The sequence below is a fragment of the Alosa pseudoharengus genome, unplaced genomic scaffold, assembly GCF_046254945.1.
Source record: "Alosa pseudoharengus isolate Yale_2024_CS ecotype anadromous, Long Island Sound unplaced genomic scaffold, YU_APseudo_1.1 YU_APseudo_1.1_scf_18, whole genome shotgun sequence".
NCBI lineage: Eukaryota > Metazoa > Chordata > Actinopteri > Clupeiformes > Clupeidae > Alosa > Alosa pseudoharengus.
Window position 1 is genome coordinate 35,464,544 of NW_027468650.1, and position 18,826 is coordinate 35,483,369.

The following is an 18,826-nucleotide window of genomic DNA, read 5'->3' on the forward strand; positions in this document are numbered from 1 at the left end:
TTATCTGTTAGTGTTTGGCTTAATTAGACACAGACCACTGTCGAGAAATCACGAGGAGGAGAGGAGAGGAGTCACACACAGTTACCAGTTAGTGTCTCCTCAGGTCACACTGGCACAGATTTCAGTCTCAACAAAAACATTTGTTTTGTTTCGGTTGAATTTTAATCTCCAAACTCTAAACAGCACATTTCATCGACACGTTCTGCACAAACTGAATTTTAGCATAAGCATTTATTCATGACTGAATATCCTTTGCTGTTTTAAAAATTGCTCCCACAACTCCACTATTTCTAGCTACGTGGATTTTAGACATGAGCCACTGGGGAGCCTGGTACATATGATATGCCCCTGCTCTGTAGTCGCAGCGCAGTTGTGTGCCCCGTCAGTGGTTTTGTAAAGGGGGTTTCTGTGGACTTCAGTGGATGCGCTGACAAAGGCTGGCCCTGGTTGAGGAGCGCTACGCTGGGCTGGGCTGCTCCGGGGGACGGATCAAAGGGTGGGGTGAGCAGTAGAACAGCACAGGGGCCCCTGCAGCACCTGCCACTGCCTGCAGGCCAAGCCAAACACATTATTCCACTAGCCACGCCGTTTAATGACTTCTGTGGGGACTCCACAAGGGGAGCACGGAGCCATGCGAAAGGCTGCCTTGACTCCTCCGCCGCTGAGCAGATGGAGGAGACAGCCCGCTCCATTTTCTTACGCACACACAAACGCACACGCACAGATTACACACACAGTCTAGCTTTCTTTCACATACTCTCACTCTCTCTCTCCTGGCTCTCCATCTCCAACACACACACTCACCAACACACACACATGACACATGTCCAGCGTCCACACACACATAAGATCTCATATCGCTCATCTCTCACACAACACATTCACATACACCATCAAGTTTTCATTCGTATACGCGCTCACTCTCTCCCACACACACATTTACAAATAACAAAGATGCCCAGTGCACGCACAGACTGAAACACATATACACACAGAGGGACATCAAATCTCCCAGCAGTAGCACATACACTTAGTCACCTGGTCTGAGCCACAGAGGAAACCGGTTCATCGCCCCATTTTGTTACGCCGCACTCAGTCTACAGGAGTGCAGTTATGGTTGGATGGGGATCAATATGAAGCAGAGAACAAATCATCCTAAGAAAAACAGTAAACATCTGTTTTGAGACTTGGCCACCTCTCCTTGGCAGGGCCAGACTTTCTTCAGCGAGGGAGGGTCATTTTCCATGAGAGTAGTAAGTGACAACATCTGCAATTTCTTTTTAAAAGGAAAATAAAAACAAACCTTGACGCAATGTAGGCTCTCTTAAGTGTCTTGCAATATGTATAAACAGAATCAAATATGGGAGGGGGATGTGGATTTGAGAGTTTCTTTCACTGGCAAGTGAACATCACCAGTCATTTTGACGTTTGTCCGCACTGTATGTTTCAAAACAAGACATTGAGTTATGAGTATGGATCAGAGTCAGCAAAGTGCACAGACATCTCTTCCAGGTGTTCCATGGTCTGTTCTATGTCCAAATAGTATTGATGTTTAAACCATACATTGGTCTCCAAAATAAGTCAGGATAATCATAACAATCAGTATTTCATAATCAATTGTTTAGGCATCAAGAAACCACCTTCGTGACATATAGAATGCGTTCGTAAATTGCCACTCAGAGCGCTTGGATCACACTTAACCGTTCGTAAATTCGGAATTGTTGTGTATTTAATCAGAGCTTCACACTCTCGGAGCGTCCAGAGCCTGTCAGATTGAATTTTACAAACGTACCCGAACTTGTCACCTTTGTGACATCAGAACAAACTGCCTTCATGACATCACAGTTATGGATAGCGTGGTGATAGACTTTACAGGGTTAGCCCCTCTGCTCTCTCAATTGCCGGGTCAACCGGGGGGGGGGGGGGGGGGTTAAAAGATTTGCTTCCACCAGAACCTGCTACAATCTGACGAACGCATTCGTCTCTCCTGATACCTCTCTTCGGGTGATGGCTTTTCCAGCAGGAAGATGGGAGAGTAGAGTGCTGGGAATTAGTGGCCAAGCAGAAAGCTGTAGAGGAATATTCAGACTAACGTTCCTGTCACCAAGCCTCAGATCACGCCACAGTTACCTTTCATTCGACAAGGTGCTGCATCAGGATCTCTTTGGCTCAACCTGAAGCAGAGAGCAAGACAAAAAAATATTTTAAAAAGAGTTGAAAGTATGCAGTCAGCTGCCAAGGCAGCTTGTTCCCCTCAGCCTGTCCCTGGCGAAGAGGAACGTGGTTAAACCTTTAGGCTATGAGAGAAAGGGACGGTATTTCTTTTTTTTTGTTGTTCCTGAAAATACCCATGTCCAGACAGTATTGTCATCTGAGCCAGGCCTATGGCTGATCCTTAGACATGGAGGTAGCTGGATGTCCAGAAAAGTGTAGCTGTTGTGGCGGGAACACAGACAGAAAGGGACATTAATCATTACGCCTTTGGCAACACCAGTAAGGATTTGCTGTGCTTGTGTGTGTGCGTGTGTGTGTGCGTGTGTGTGTGTGCGTGTGTGTGTGTGTGTGTGTGTGTGTGTGTGTGTGTGGGTATGTATGTGTGTGTGTGGTGTATGTGTGTACGTGTGTGTGTGTGTGTGTGGTGTATGTACGTGTGTGTGTGTGTGTATGTGTGTGTGTGGTGTATGTATGTACGTGTGTGTGTGTGTGTGTGTGGTGTATGTGGTGTATGTATGTACGTGTGTGTGTGTGTGTGTGTGGTGTATGTATGTAAAGGCAAGAGACCACAGCCATGAGTGTCCATTTCAGATGAAAGGCTCTCACAGACTCTTTCCATCACATTGCTCTGCTGTTAAGCAGCCTTCCCACCTCTGTATATTGTGCAGATGTTACCCTGTTGACTGATTTTGCACAGAGGTGACATCCCCATCATCACAAATGATGATTTCCTGTCTCCCAGGGCCTGAATGGGCATCAAGCTGATCTGATCTCTTCCCCTTCTCTACAGTACAGCCAGTTGCATTCCTTGCTGTGGATGATGTATGATGTCTAGTAGCTGTCCAAAGGAAGTGGGAGTCTTGCTGAGCTTTTGACGGAAGTTAGTGAGTTTATAGAGGATGTTGTCTCAGTCATACCAAACCAATGCCCATAATTCTACTGTAACTACACCCATTGGTATAGTATATGCTGCTATGGGTGTCCTTGACAGATCTCATGTCTTTTTTCTTATTTTTCTTGATGGCCTGCCCTATCCAAATTTACAACTTTGAAAGGATGTCAGGAGAGTGAGTCAGCACAGTTTAGACTGCAGCTCTCATCTTTAATCAGTGTCAAACTGGAGATGGTAGACCTCTACTCAGGAGAAGTTTGCTTGCATTTCTCTCTCAGAATTTACTATGGTTTTGAGAAGAACCAGGGCTCAGAAATTACTGTCTATTTCTCAGGAGCACGTCCAACTTCACTCACTAATGCAAAAATATACTTTCTCTCTCTCTCTGTCTCTATCCATCACTCTCTCACTCTCACTCTTTCCTTTCCACCCCCCCCCCCCCCCCCCAAGCACTAACTCCAGGCAATTAAGAAAATAAACAGCATGTCCTCAAGTCCCAACAGGCCATTAATCCAGTTCCCTATTACAACACACAGCGCTCGCATGGCAATCTGCCCACCCCCAACAATAGGTAACCAGTAGACACTGCAACTATTTGGCCAGCTCAGCGAGAGGGATACATAAATGTGTCAGCTGCAATTTAGCCACATCTACCACCACTATGACATGTTAAGATTAAGCTGTTGAGATTAATTGTGAGCTATGAATACTAGACGGCGGGATAGGGTTTTTTCTTGCATGCAGACATTATTTATCATAAATGGAAGTCAAAGACGGTCATTTCGTATATTACTTTTCACCCCCCGTCATTAGGAATGGCAGATGTTGGTTTAAGTGGTAAGAATGTGGAATGCGATAGCAGAATTGGCGTTCCAAGTCCGGATGAAGGGAGTGGTCTGTCTCTAGCTGTGATATAAAAGCCCAAATAAACATTTCTGCATGTCAAACGTGGAAGTGCAGATAGTACATGCCCAGTGATGACATGTTCACTTAGCACAATTTGAGGGAATAAGGGGCAATGGGATTCTTTTATTTTTTATTCCCAAACTTCAGGATTGCGCTGTATCTTTATCTAAACATTATGTAAAAGAACGGCTCTGCAGTCAAGCATTTTATGAGGCTTCTTTAACATGTAGGATGCCTGCGCCAGGGGACCTAGGATCGAAGGTTAATACCAGTCACCCGTGAGCCTAGGCAGCTTCATTCATCTCACCCCGGAACTTTCGGCCGCACAAACAGGCCCCCAGTCCCAGAGGAAAGTTCCGGAATGTTAACGGCCGTTATCAGGACCCAGTGGCGATTCCATCATGGCTCACCTCAAGAACCAGAGATCAGCGGTTTAGCCAAGCCGTGCACACATCATAAACACCCGCCTCAGTAGCCTCTGTGGGCTACCCTCTCTTTCTCACCTCATGAAGACTTAAAGAAATGGCACGGGGACTTTCAAGTATGGTAGCATGATTTGGGGAGAAAGAAAAATGACAGGACTTGTTCTGCGACATGACTGAAATTATGTGGCCCTGCCAAGCAGTTGTCAGTCCACAGAGGCACGCTCTGATACCTTGGGAAAGAGCAATGGATTTATTGGTTGGCCGCAACAGGGCTGAAATAAAGCCCCCTTAGGATTGGCCAAATCCACTGCAATAAATTATATTAATTAATAGCCTCAAAACTATTCATACTTAGGCCTCAAAGGCAGTAAGCAAAATACCACGGCTACCCTTTACTCATATTTGATTGACAGCTTGGAAGAAGAAAAACCAATTAATACCCTATACATGCACAACATTGAGAAAGAGTTACAGCCCGTGAACTTGGTCAAAGAGATTATGTCACAGCTCCCATTTCACTTAAATGCCATACTGCCATGATGTCTTCAAGTAAAAATAATAGTAAAAATGGAATAGAACGTACTAATTAAAGGGGCCAGGATTGCCGTTTGACTGACTTCACTCCCTTGGTACAGAATTAGCCTCAATAAATGTTTACTTTCTGGGCTTAGGCATGTACATAATAGCAAGTTTCTCCACCAAGATATGACTACTTGAATTGTGGCCAAGAATATACCAAGAATATGGAGTCTAGCTCTACCTAATGTTACACTGAAGAGTGGCCTTGGATGGTAACATGAATTGGGCCTTAATAGAAAGCTTGTTCTCTAGGCTATGGTGCTTAAATTCACATCAAGGTCCATCAAAGTCAAATCATATCATAAGGAGTCAAGTCAGCTTCTTTTGGGTATGCTTTGGGAAAATAATGATTCCAGACTGTGTGTCTCTCAAAAATCTTTGTTTCAAACATTTGGAAACATTCTCTGGCAAGCTCTCAATGAAACTGGAAAATGAATTAAGGCATGTTGATTGAGAAAGGGCTGAGGAAATGCTGCATGAAAGAACATTTTACTAACACAAACTATAATGATTTTATAATATTTTGAATTTCACAAATAAATGAGAAGACAGAGCCTATTTTACCAGTCAATAGGCTATGGCTACAGTTTCGTGACCATGCACAATATGATATTCAGACAATCATAAACACCTGAAAAACAAAAGGACATTGTAGGACAGAGTAGGCTAAATACAACAGCCTAAATAATTAGCCTATACAACTTGTGTAGCCTACTTCAGTCTTGTCATTCAGGATTTGCAGTAGGCCTACAGTGGTGAAAAAGAGAAATTAGCCTGCTTTATAGATTCCCATGTGAACAGGAAATCAAAAGTTCAGTCATCATTTCCAGAGGAAGCATTCCATTGAACCTGGTTTATTAGCAGTACAAAGTAGGGTGGATTCCCATTTCCAGTCAAACGAATTTTTAACAGCTTTTTGATTCAATGGAACTGAAACAATGTTGGGAAAATGCATGACATAGTAGCCTATAACTGCTAACTGTATCTAGTCCACGATTTCATCAAAGTCTACATATACCACCTCCAAGTGAAAATCCCTGCTATGGCATTACTTATTGCTTAACATTTATGTGACTTTTGTAGTGTTCACACCATGGACTAGGTTTATGTATACCATAATGCTAGACTGTATAAAATAGGTCTGTACGTACGACTGCCCGTTTGCAGCAGTGCAGCTGCCAGGCTGGTTGAAAGCAAAGATTCTAGAACAGACAGAGCTCTAGAATCTTTGGTTGAAAGTTTTGCGGCACTGGTTGCTAGGGAGCTGCCTTGTGAACCGACCGGATGCTGAATGTTAACTTGCTAGGACATTCTCTGCTAGGACTTGTCATAGCGTCTTCCGTGTGCTGTACGATTGGCGTATTTTCGTAGATCTCCACACAATGCGAATCGACTGACTGTGTTGAGGCTCCGTTTTTCTAGCCTGTTGATTCCGTATCAATGTAGTTGAACGATTTGGAGATTTACTTCTACCTCCAGGCATCTATCTCATTGTAAGCACCGGCGGATCAGCTACATCCAGACACTGGTGGCTCAGACAGACAGGGTGGAATCATGGCCTCCTCATCACTGAAGAGTTCTTTTATTTGTGTTATTTACGCTGCACTGATTTTTGGAAGCATACTTGGTGACTCTGAAGCTGAAGAAGACGAACATGCGAAACATACATACACAGTAGAAATGTTCAACAATGCCATTACTACTGCTCCGCACTTTGTCATGTTCTTCGCTCCATGGTAATATTCCCAACTTTCTTACAGTTTGCCTCTAGCTAGTTACGATAGTGTTGAACTGCCAGTATATTTCTAATGTTTGCAGGTATAACTTGGATGACATATCGGCTTGTGTTGTGCGTGTAGTGGTAACGTCATTCTTATTCAGTGTTAAAACCAACATTTCATAATTCAGTTTTGCTAATGCACGCCTCTTAGTTCGGGGCTAATGTTCTTGCAAAAACCGGGCAACTCGTTTAACATTAGCCATAGCCAGGTTAGCTAACTAGCTTGCTAGCTTTGCAACCTACAGTTTGTCTAAGTTAGTTTTACAACGTTTATTCATTGTTTAATTCATTGCATGTTCTTAGATTGGTTACAGCAAAGGTGCCAACGCTGACTATATATTTATTGACTCTTGCGTAGTTGCATACTGTAGTGTTAGCATAGCAGGCTAACTTTAAGACATGGAATTTTCAGCAGGATGTGAAGTTGAAGCTTACGTGGCAAGCTTTGACGTAACTACCCAAGCGCCAGAAATTCTATGTTGCCCATTAGGATTTCTCATTGAGAGCCACATGATTGCCATGGCCGCTGTAGGCTAAATGTTGGGTTTATTCACTGCTTATGATAACTAACTGAATGAATATTGATAAGCAATATAAAAGCAGCCAAGTTCATGACATGACACATGTTGGATGTAAAGTGTGTAGCTTTAGGCATGACTTTTTGTCCCTACTAGAAATGCCTTCCCTAGCTCTTCCTTTAAAATGTGTAATGGCTAAGGGCTATCTGTATTGTGTTCACAGGTGTGGCCACTGCCAAAGGCTTCAGGGCACATGGAACCAGTTGGCAGACAAATACAACAATATGGACTCTCCCCCAGCCTACGTTGTAAAAGTAGACTGCACTAAAGATACCAAATTCTGCTCCAGCAACCACGGTATCCGTGGCTATCCAACGTAAGAAAGCCTTTGTATCATATTATTGATGGCCTAATTGCTTAATAAGCAACTCACAGCAAATACACATTCACATTTAAGCTACTTAGTTTAGTTCATTTTTGACTATAGCTTTGTTGAAGGTGTAGTATCTTGTCATAAACATAGGTAAACGTTAAAACATTTTGATTTGAAAGCAATGCCCAGAACCATCATTTCAGCTTGTTTGTGGAGGATTGGGCCATATACAGGTCGTTTCAATATCGTTTGTGAAAGTGTTTACCATTCTGGATCGTATTGTAATACTAGTGAATTTTTGGGAGCTTTTAGTTTAGAGTACACTATAGGCCCACACAAAGGTTAACATCATCTGATGCATGTGAGCTTTTTAATTCGTAACTGCAAAAGGATCCAATGCATCCAAATAGGTCTTTAACATGCCGATCTGTCTAAGTGTTCCCCACCCCTTGTAATCATGACGGTATTATAAGGACTGAATTATACATTTAAGTGAATATTGGCTGGATACCAGATGCTCATGAGTGTGTGCAGTTTCAACACCTGTTTGTTACTGAAACATGAAGGCTGAAACCAAAAGCGAATGCAAATTGGGTTGTGTAACTGTGAGACAGATTCATGGCAATGAATATTGAGAAGCTCAAATGCGTGTTTTTTTAAAACAGTAATATGTGACTTATTCACTAGCCTTGACACATTAGCTGATGAACGCAAAATATAAATGGGCTCTGCTGTGCCTATAACCAGGAAATGTTTAACAAGCAAATACGCTGACTCTAAAAGTTCAGTTGCATGAACCATTTTATATTGTTGACAGAATACCCAAGTTGACTGTATGTTGTAAAAAGACAGCCTGATTCTGACCAAATACAAAACTCATCTGGGTAGGCTGAACATTTGTGACATAAGCTTATTCTTTTCGCAGACACTTTCATGGAAACATATTCATGTTTGAGTGTTTGCTCCCTGGAATTAAGACAGTTTTGGCAAATAACAGAAGTTAGTTTATTTCATGCTTAAGTGAATTGTAGCTAGATCACCAGCAACTGTATTTTAAACTAGGGTGCAATTGCAATTTACATAGTGAAGTAACCTGGTTATGAAGGGGTAGGAAAAAAACTACTTAGACCTACAAAGCTTACACAGCTGAGAGGTATCTCTAAGAGAATACTTTGGAGACCCTGATGTGCATGGCTGTAGAACCGTAAGGGAGTGGGCTAGTCATTGCTATATTTTTGGACACTGCTGCTTTAAGCACAAATCTACAAGTATGATGAAAATCAATTAACACAACTATAAACACCATGGTCGTGCAATATGGAGGTCGGTAATGTAAAAGGCCTAGATCTGCACAGCTAAACAAGGAACTGTGTAATGTAATGTTATGCTATATGTTATTTTGAAACGCCATTGGAAAAAAAACATTCTCTTTAATTGTAGCCTGAAGCTGTTCAAGCCTGAGCAAGATGCAGTGAAGTATCAGGGGTCGAGGGACCTGGAGTCACTGGAGTCCTGGATGCTGAAAACACTGGAGGAAGAACCTGCTGTAAGACTAAATAAGAGCTGTTCAAACCAACCAGGAATGAAGTGCTCAAATGTCTATGCCATGTTTTGTTGGTAATCCTTAGTGGAACAGAAAAGGCTGTTAAAATGTGCCATCGTTCTCTCACGTACTTGGACTTCTAGCAGCAATTAACTGAGGATTGCAAAACCAGTTTATAAACATTACCGATTCAGTTTGTAAACATTACACCATAAGATGCTGGTTTGCATATGTATCATTTGCATAGCCCAAGCACAATATTTATCATGTCATGTTTATGTTCACCTTATGTTTGTCAGTGTCCACAGTTGAGGTTGAGTTGTCTAGACCGCAAATTGCTAATGATGGCAGCCATTAGTCTAGACTGTAAATTAGCTAATGACGTGTGTGTGTGTGTGTGTGTGTGTGTGTGTGTGTGTGTGTGTGTGTGTGTGTGTGTGTGTGTGTGTGTGTGTGTGTGTGTGTGTGTGTGTGTGTGTGTGTGTGTAGGAGCCAGAGAGCGAACCTGAGCCTCCTAAGGTCCCAGAGCCAAAGCAGGGCCTGTATGACCTCACAGCCTCCAACTTCAAGGCCCACATTTCCAAAGGTACACTGAGACATGTCCTCGTATTGCATAAATCATTACCTGTGTAATGACACAATGGCGTTAATAGCAGTGGAACAACATCGGCTTGTTTGTTATTGGTTATTTGTATACTCAAAGTTGGCAGGTTGGGTAAGAGAAAAAAAAACTTAAAATCATCCTAACAGCCTTAATGGCCAATGGAGTGTTGCGTTTGTCAGCACCAAGGGCACTGGTACGAAAATGTATGTATGGAGTATGGCGTTCTTGGGTCCATTTCATTGCTCACTGGCACACAACTAGGTATATGTGGGCAGGGAGTGAAATTGTGGACATGATAATTGTTTCATAGAAATTACAGCCTCTCCCAGCCTTGGGCGCTTTTGATCCGCCATGTTTGGGTTTTATAAGCAAAATAAACGATTCCTGTTTGGGGGGGAAAAACAGGCAGGATATGACGGTGTGGCTTTTAAGAGAAATGTTTATAGGTTGCACCTTTTCAAGCATTGCCACTGGCACGGGTCTGTGGTTGCATAAGCGTTTAAGCTCTATTTAAGTTGGGCCCGCTAAAGTCTGGTCATGCATGGACCGAAGAGTTTTATGTAGCTCATGCAAGTCTGCTGTCAACTTATGTCACCTTGTTTTTATATTGCGCTGTACAGTTTCAAGCACTGTGTGTTGAAACTGTGCCAAATACAATTTAGTTCTTAGTCCAACTACCTTTACTTAACTTATATTAACCTACTTATAACTTTACTTATATCTAGTTATTATACAGCCCTTCATAATAGTGCAGAAAGTGAACATGAACTGGCCTTCCCAACGTTCGGAGGTCCAAAAGATCTGTATAATGTTCGGAGGTCCAAAAGATCTGTATAATGACCGTCCAAAAAATAATGACTGCTGTCAATGTCAACTGGCTGTGTGTGCATCTGATTCACGTCTTTCATATCATTCCGTTCACTTATTGCACTGGAACTTTATTGAAAGTGAAAGTCAGCAAGTAATACGTTGCTATGCAACACCTGCAACTTTCAAGTTCTATTTGTGTGCCAAACTATTGCCACATAGTAAGCCACAAAACTGTAATAAAATGATTGAAACACTCAACACACATTGTATGAAGTTTCTTTTCTTGATTTGGCAAGTAGCCGTATAATACGCGGGATAATGTATTGTCTGCCGGTCATTATCAGAAAAATTAGGCGCTGTGTCCACCAATTGTGGTTTTTGCACTGACAACGCCCTCAGCCTCATTTTCAGAGCGCTTTGCCAAGTGTTTATTGTTGCTAGGTTACGAAGTTTTGATTGGTCGTTGAGAGAGAAGTGGTATTGACGAGGCCAGCGCTGTTCTAAAAGTTGAACAGATTTCAACTTTCAGCGCTCTGAGCGCTGCGGAAAAATGCGGCTTTTTACTGCCAAGGGCCCTGAGTGCTGTGAATGCTGAACTTCATAGTATTTGTATAAAAAATAGCCGCCGACGGCGCAAAAAACGCGATGGAACTGGTGGACACAGGCCCTTATGGTGCTGCACAGACTGTAGATTACAAAATCTGCATCATCCCCACCGTTCAAAGACTGTGATCATAGAAGTATACTTTTGGTTTAAAGTATTATTTTTTTTAATGGAAACTTTGTAGTCTTCTGTAAAGGATGTTCTTTGTATAATAAGAATTGTTTCTCTCTTTCTCTCCCTCTCTCTTTCGCGCCTTGTTTCCCTCCCAGGTGCCCACTTCATCAAGTTCTTTGCCCCCTGGTGTGGCCATTGTAAAGCCTTGGCACCTACCTGGGAACAGCTGGGCTCCACATTTGAGCATTCAGACAACGTCAAGATTGGCAAGGTATGTGAAACACACACACACACACACACACACACACACACAGTATTTGCATGGCCAACTGTCCTCCCTGTGCTTATGTACACATGATAATGAGCAGGATGTTCAAGTGAACGTGTCCTTCTATGATCCGTATTCTGTATACATCTACTGTACCTACCTGAAGAACAGGCCAGACAAGCAAGCCGCAAGCTGCCAACTCTGCAACATCATGATATGACACAAGCACATAGTGGCAGCGAGTGTAGGAAATGTCAGAGAGCTTCAACACACTATGAAGGCTTTTTGTGCAGCCCCCCCCCCCCCCCCCCCCTTGTCTGAACCACACCACAGACCCACACGTGCACACACCTGAGTTCCACTGGCATTACAGTCCTGGCTGTGTTCTGGAGAGTCGTTGTGCTATTTGCGGCGTGACTGAATTGAAGGTCAGTCTGGTTTCAAAAGGAGCGTTTGTGTGGTGTTTGGGCCGTAATTACGCCATTTAAATCTTATTGCCCAGAACGCCGCTGAGTAACCAGCCTGCATCATCCCATCCCATAATGACGTGTTGGTTTACTTGGCAACAGGTGGACTGCACCCAGCACTACGAGGTCTGCTCGGACAACCAGGTGCGCGGCTACCCCACCCTCCTGTTCTTCAAGGACGGCGAGAAGGTAAGCAGCATGGGCCGTTAAAGGATGTGAAGAAAGAAAGGAGGAGGATAAGGAGGGAAAGGGGGCTTTGTAGCCAAGCCTGTTCTTTTTAATGAGTTGTTTTCTGTTGATGTTGGTGCTGAATGCTGGTCTGTACAGAATGTTAGTCAGCACCAGTGTGGTATGACCCAGAAAGAGATGGGGGGGGGGGCGGGAAAGGGTGTTGTTGCTGAGGTGTGTTGTTGGGCTTGTAGGCGGACCAGTACCGCGGCAAGCGTGATCTGGACTCGCTGAAGGAGTTTGTGGATGGCCACGTGAAAGCCGCAGCGGAGCCCGATGAGGAGGATGTCAAGGCCAACGAGGTGCCAGTGCCCAGTGCAGAGCCTGAAAAAGAGGAGGTATGAATACGCGCGCACACACACTCACTGAGATACACACACACACACACACACACACACACACACACACACACACACACACACCCACACACATACACAGATACATACACATACATACTGTGCGTACATAGATACATACATACATACACGCACAGATACATTTACATACACATGCATACTTTACGTATGCACCCACTCATACATACATACATACATACACATACATACATACATACATACATACATACATACTGTACACACACACACACACACACACACACTTATACATACACACTTATACATACACATATGTACTGTACACATGCACACACACAAACACATACAGACATACACTCAAATGCAAAGACTTACAGTGGTCCCGTGTGTGTGTGTGTGTGTGTGACCATGGAGATGCACTAATGAACCCTGACCAATAGTGTGTCTAACTCCATGTGCTGTTGTTCCTAAGATACAGTACCACACCACGAACTCTCAATGGCCTGTTCCGTTTCAAAAAATTTAAACAAATTATAAAAACAAATCAGTGAGGAAGGAAGCGAGAGGGTCTGTTGTGGTAAGAAGTCTGCTTTGAGTGGTAAAGCTGATGTTGCCAATGTATTCTGTGTGTCTGTGTATGTTTGTCCACATGTCCACACGCACATGCATTTGTGTGTGTGTGTTTGTGTATGTTTGTCCACACATGTTTGTTTGTGTGTGTATATATATATGTGTGTGTGGGTGTGTGTGTGTGGGTGGCTAGATCCTCTCCATCCTGTAAAAACCTCTACAGAAGCAGAGCGAGTGAATGAGCTCTTGGGCAGATGTCGGTGTCTCATTCTGAGATTGCCATCAGCCTGCAGGCTGCAGTACAACTCCTCAAGTATCTCTCTCTCGCTCGCTTTCTCTCTCTCTTTCTCTCGTCTGTACCAGCACTAAGTCAAGTAGCAATTATGGGCAGGCCAGCTATTTCCTTCTGCTGATGTGAATACGCTCAAGATGCTTTTGGGTTGACTGCTGACGTAATGGCGTCTGGCCTTAACCCTTTGTGAAGCTGTGGTGTTTCATTAAGGACGGTGGCTGGGGATGTTGGGCTTGGCCTGGAAGCCGGGGGAAACCCCACCAGCTCTGCCCTCCAGGGAAACTTTGCCTGAGAGAGGGTGTGTGCTGGGGTGTATATAGAATGCCTGCCATGTCAGGCGAAAACCAAAAGCACTTTGGTCACATAAACAGGGCATGAGACTTTTGTTTTTATTAGTTAAAGTATGAGCTACAGGATATGTGTATATGTTGTGCCTGTGTGCGTTGGTCTTGGTTTGTTGGCATGTTAAATGACTTATTCTTTCTTATGTCTTCCCCAGTCCAAGGTGGTGATCCTCTCTGAAAGCAACTTTGATGAGATTGTGGGTAAAGGCCTTACCTTTATCAAGTTTTATGCGCCATGGTAAGTACATCATCCTCATGCTTGTGGTACATTTATGAGCTCTGGGATGTTTCTGGCATTCCTGAGTGAATCCTCAGACATAACTGGGTTTGTGCTCATCATCACGTGACCGCACTGACCCCTGTGTTTATCTTAACTCCTGAGTCGTCTCTTCGGCCTAATATCAAACAATGCAGTAGCCATAACAAGCCCTGACCTGTCTGTAACTGCATGAAGCCCTTACAGGGCACCAGGCCTTTAGTCCAGTTCTCTAACTGTGTGCTCCTGTTGGTCGTATGGGTTCAGCCCCACATTCACAACTGCTCACAGGAAGCATCCATTTGGTTATCAGTGTGTGCGATCGTCTCCTGCCTTTTCCTCTCCCCCTGGTAGATGACTCCTTACACACACACACACACACACACACACACACACACAGTAACACACACACACACAGTAACTCACACACACAGTAACTGAGTTGTGCACGCTCTGTAGGTGTGGCCACTGTAAGAACCTGGCCCCAGCATGGGACGACCTGTCCAAGAAGGACTTCCCTGGCCTCATGGACGTGAAGATTGGCAAGGTGGACTGCACAGTGGAGAGGACACTCTGCAATCGCTACTCTGTGAGTACTCTTCTCGGACACTCGTGGTACAACAGATGTACATTTTAGCTGCCATGGACGAGAGTCATATAATATCTAGTCTGCTACCCAGGGTATACCCACCTGCAGCATGTAGCTGTAACCCTTACTGTTGCTGAGGTGGTCACCATGGCTGATTATGCCATGGCAACAGGAACCGTTCTACATCAGTCCCTGCAAGGAAATGCATACATCTAAATATTCATCTTCAATGTTCACTAGCTCAGGTCTGAAGTAAGCAGCACTTCACTGTGATTGCTAATCCCATTGGCAGCTGCTCGGTAGCCATGTTCCAGTTGTAAGCTTGATGATGGAAAGCAAATGCAACCCCCCCCCCCCCCCCCCCCCCTCCTTCCTGTCTTGTCCATAACATACACACATGGCTACCAGGGAGACAATTCCCAACAGCTTGTTTGGCTGAGGGCCTGCATGGATAGCACCCAGGTCTCCTCTGATTGGCTATGATTCGGTGCTGGAGCAAGCCTATAATCTGGCACTAGATCAGCATGACCCAGAAACAAGTGCTGTCATAAGGCCAGAAATGCAAGTGTCAGGTGTTCAGCAGTGGCCTTTGAGATGCTTACTGGGATGGTTTTGCCATAAAATGCTGTGTCTTCTTATCAGCAGTGGAATGCTCTACCTGCCTCTCTTTCCCTCACTCTCTTTCTTTCTTGTTTCCCACGGTCATTCGTTGTGCCCTGTAATCTTTTGAAGCCAGATGAGAAAGTCACAGGGCTGCACCCTGGTATAGCAAAGTACACAGCTAGCATTCTATTGTCCAAAAGCTCTGAGTGAGGAAGAGGAGGCACAGGACGGGATATACTTTGAGTTCCCACTTTGTTTCATCCCATGGGAAGGTTTGAGGTCTTTGTAGTCGTAGAAGTAACAAGTACAGAGGTGCTCACTATGTACCTCTGTACTTGTTACTTGTACGACTACATATATATATATTATGTGTGTTGGAATGGAGAATGTGTAACATTTTAGAACCCCTTTTGAGTGTACTGCTACCCTATAATGTGAGAGTGATAGAATGTTCTGTATGGACCGAGTGACCTTTGACATCCCCCACAGGTGCGCGGCTACCCCACGCTGCTGATGTTCCGTGCTGGGCAGCAGGGGGAGGAGCATAATGGTGGGAGGGACCTGGAGTCACTTCACAGCTTTGTGATGAAGCAGGCCAGGGATGAGCTGTGAGTGACGTCATCAAACAGCGCCAGTCTACTTGCTCATCTCTGCACAAATACCCCCCCCCCCCCTTCCATACACACACATACATTCACATACTCACAAAGGCTAGCTTCTCTTTTCTAAAGCTGCTCCCCCACTTGTAGGAGTAGCTAAATCAATGGACTGCTTTTTCTACCCCATTACCATGTCAAAGCCTTTTGGGGTTTACTCTATTTGTTAGTTTATTCAATGAAATGTGAATGTATTGATTTCATTACAACTCGGTCCCAATGTTGAAGTGTTGAAGTTGATTGTGTAATAAAATTACACACGCGATAGACAACCACTCTGCCAGCAGACACACATGATCTTTCTCCTATATATTTTCTTTGTACTTTTTTTTTTTTTTTTTTAAACAATGATGAACTGTGGATGGCAGTCTTTAGTGCCTTCCTTAAAGAATATTCTTCACAGGCAGACTTATGTCTGATTCACCCTGGGGTCATCAATGAAAGACCTTGTGGATGTTTGTTCTTTTTAAAAATCAATAACCAAGCATCCAAAGTTACTGTAATGGGAGAGAGTCTAGTGGTCTTTGCTGAGGTTAAGTATCAATGGTACGCTCATCTACGCCAGTCACGGCCTCACTAACTCAAACGACACTCTCAGGGAAAGACCCCCGCTCTTAGCTCCTGAGTCTACTGCACTCTGCTGCGCACTCTGTCAACTGTCAGGTCCTGTCTCATTCATGTGTTGCTTCATCAACTGCTTTTGTATGTTTTCTTTTTTTCCTATGAAGTGAATTACTTGTGTCCAGATATGAAATGTGCTTTAATTTGTTTAGTCCTCTGTAATGTCTGTTTAGTCCAGCTTTTTGTTGTTATTGTTTGGGAAGGGAAGGAAAAAGAACTCTGATCTGCTGAGTGTTAGCTTATACTGTGATGGAATGAGTGAGAAGATCACGCATGTCCACTGACTGCACTGTCCTTTCTGTAGATTGCATCTGTGTGGACAGTTAAGTTTTTTTTCCATTCATTTTTTTGTGTCCTCACAAACCTCATATACACAGTGTATGTGTGTGTTGCATACTGCTTTTGTATGAGTCATGGGGCCCCATAGCAGAGCCGTGTATGTCAGGATGACCAGATGCATTAGTGCACCACCCGAGTCTGAACAACCTCACCCTTTTGTTTCTGCACATTCGGATGCAGTGCAAAAACAACAATTTCTGAAAAGGATGACCTTTTTGAAGTTCTACAAAATACTGTAGTATGTACCTCAGGATAACAGTTTTATAAACTGTACAGAGACATAGAAACAAATTGAAGAATGGTTGCTCTGGTGGGAGATTAAAGCCAGTGAATCTCCGCACATAAGTTTCTCTGAAAGGACCCATTCTTCTGTGCTCACCCAACTGCTTTTCATTGCCGATCTTCACAGTTGAACGTGTGTATACAGCTAATTTTGACCAGAACTGTTTTGTTACATGAGGGTGAGGAAGAATGAGACCGGAGTACAGACTGCACTTGTTTACAACATGTGTGGTCCTATCTCGTCTTTGGCATTAAGTGCAGCAGAGTTGCAAACTTCTCAGCCTATTATTATTTTTATTTTTTTTTGGTTTGTTTGTTGTAATTTGCTGCACTTAGAGAGAGTTGAATACTCAACATGCAAAGAGAATGAGGGGAATTTGAAAGCATGAAGAGGGGAAACCACTCGCTCAAAGTAAAAGTCTTTATGGATAGCACATGTTGTAGTCAGACTCCAGTGACAGAAAAAGCAGTATTTTCTCCTCGCAAGTGGGATGTACATGAACTGCCCATGATTTTTATTTTATTTTTTTTGTAAAAAAAAAATAAAGAAAACTGATGGAAAGTTGTAACGAGAACATTTCATAATAAAAAAAAGTCTTTTTTCCAAAAATAGCTGTCTCTCTGTTTTGTCTTGTCTCCATGAGATGGCATTTGATGTGGTTTTTCTTCTTCTTATAAGAGGTGCAATAAATAAGCTGAAAAATGTACAAGTATTTACAAACAAACGTCTGGACATGATTGAGAGACGTAAACAGCAGCTTGCGGGAGGTATATTTCATAACTGTGGTTAAGAGGCCAAAAGAGGGGGATTTAGCGCCACTTGTAACTCTTCAGTAGACTCCTCAGCTTGTTTTGTTTTTGGTGTGTGTGTGTGTGGGGGGGGGGGGGGGTTAGGCTGTGTACCTTAAAACAATACTCTCAACAAGGGGAAATTGCAGTTTTGGTCAATTGGTGCATTTAACATTGATTGTTACAACAAAATTAGACAGTAAGTCTGGAAAATGGTAGGGTACGCACACATAGCTTTTTCAACCTTTCATAATAATCAAGTTTGGTTTGTAATGCATGTTTTATATCTAAACTAAAGGATTAAATTAGGCCAGGTGTGTGATGGGAAATTGAGTTCTATATGCACTGTGTCAGGGAAGGCTGAAACAAAATGGTTTTCTCCTCAGCACTTTGGAAGAGTTGTTCAGTTCACTTCAGTTCCGTCGAAGCTTGAAACCACTTGAGCCAACTCAGTGTAAGTAAACCACAGGTAGGGTAAGGCAAATATTGACTGACTGAAAATAAGCGGATTTGTTTAGAGCTAAAATAGCATCTGGTAGCTTTTGGTTCATCCAAGTTCAGCTTGCTGTATATTTTAGAAAGATGATTACGGTTGTAAATGGCTTAAAATATACAACAAGAAACGGGGAAGGAGGGGGGCATCTCCAAATTTCTGCATTTCTACTTCTGTGTATGATGACGTATAATTCTTTAGATTTCAACTGGTTTGTGTATGTTAAAATCAAGCTTTGGTTAGTCTAATACAGTATACATGTCTGTATAAGGTTGTATAGGATGTATGGACTAATAGGTAAGTTGTGTTTTTCTGTGTCTTGTAACTATGAT

General features: G+C 43.3%; 1 protein-coding gene across 1 annotated transcript; it reads left to right on the top strand.

The window, feature by feature from the left end:
- Positions 1 to 6,334: 6,334 nt before the first annotated feature.
- Positions 6,335 to 17,893, top strand: txndc5 (thioredoxin domain containing 5). The gene is made up of 10 exons (XM_076291067.1): positions 6,335 to 6,752; positions 7,538 to 7,690; positions 9,128 to 9,233; positions 9,720 to 9,816; positions 11,518 to 11,633; positions 12,200 to 12,286; positions 12,520 to 12,663; positions 14,022 to 14,104; positions 14,582 to 14,711; positions 15,804 to 17,893. The coding sequence occupies exons 1-10, from the start codon at positions 6,571 to 6,573 to the stop codon at positions 15,924 to 15,926; spliced, it is 1,221 nt and encodes a 406-aa protein (XP_076147182.1). The 5' UTR covers positions 6,335 to 6,570; the 3' UTR covers positions 15,927 to 17,893.
- Positions 17,894 to 18,826: the final 933 nt, after the last annotated feature.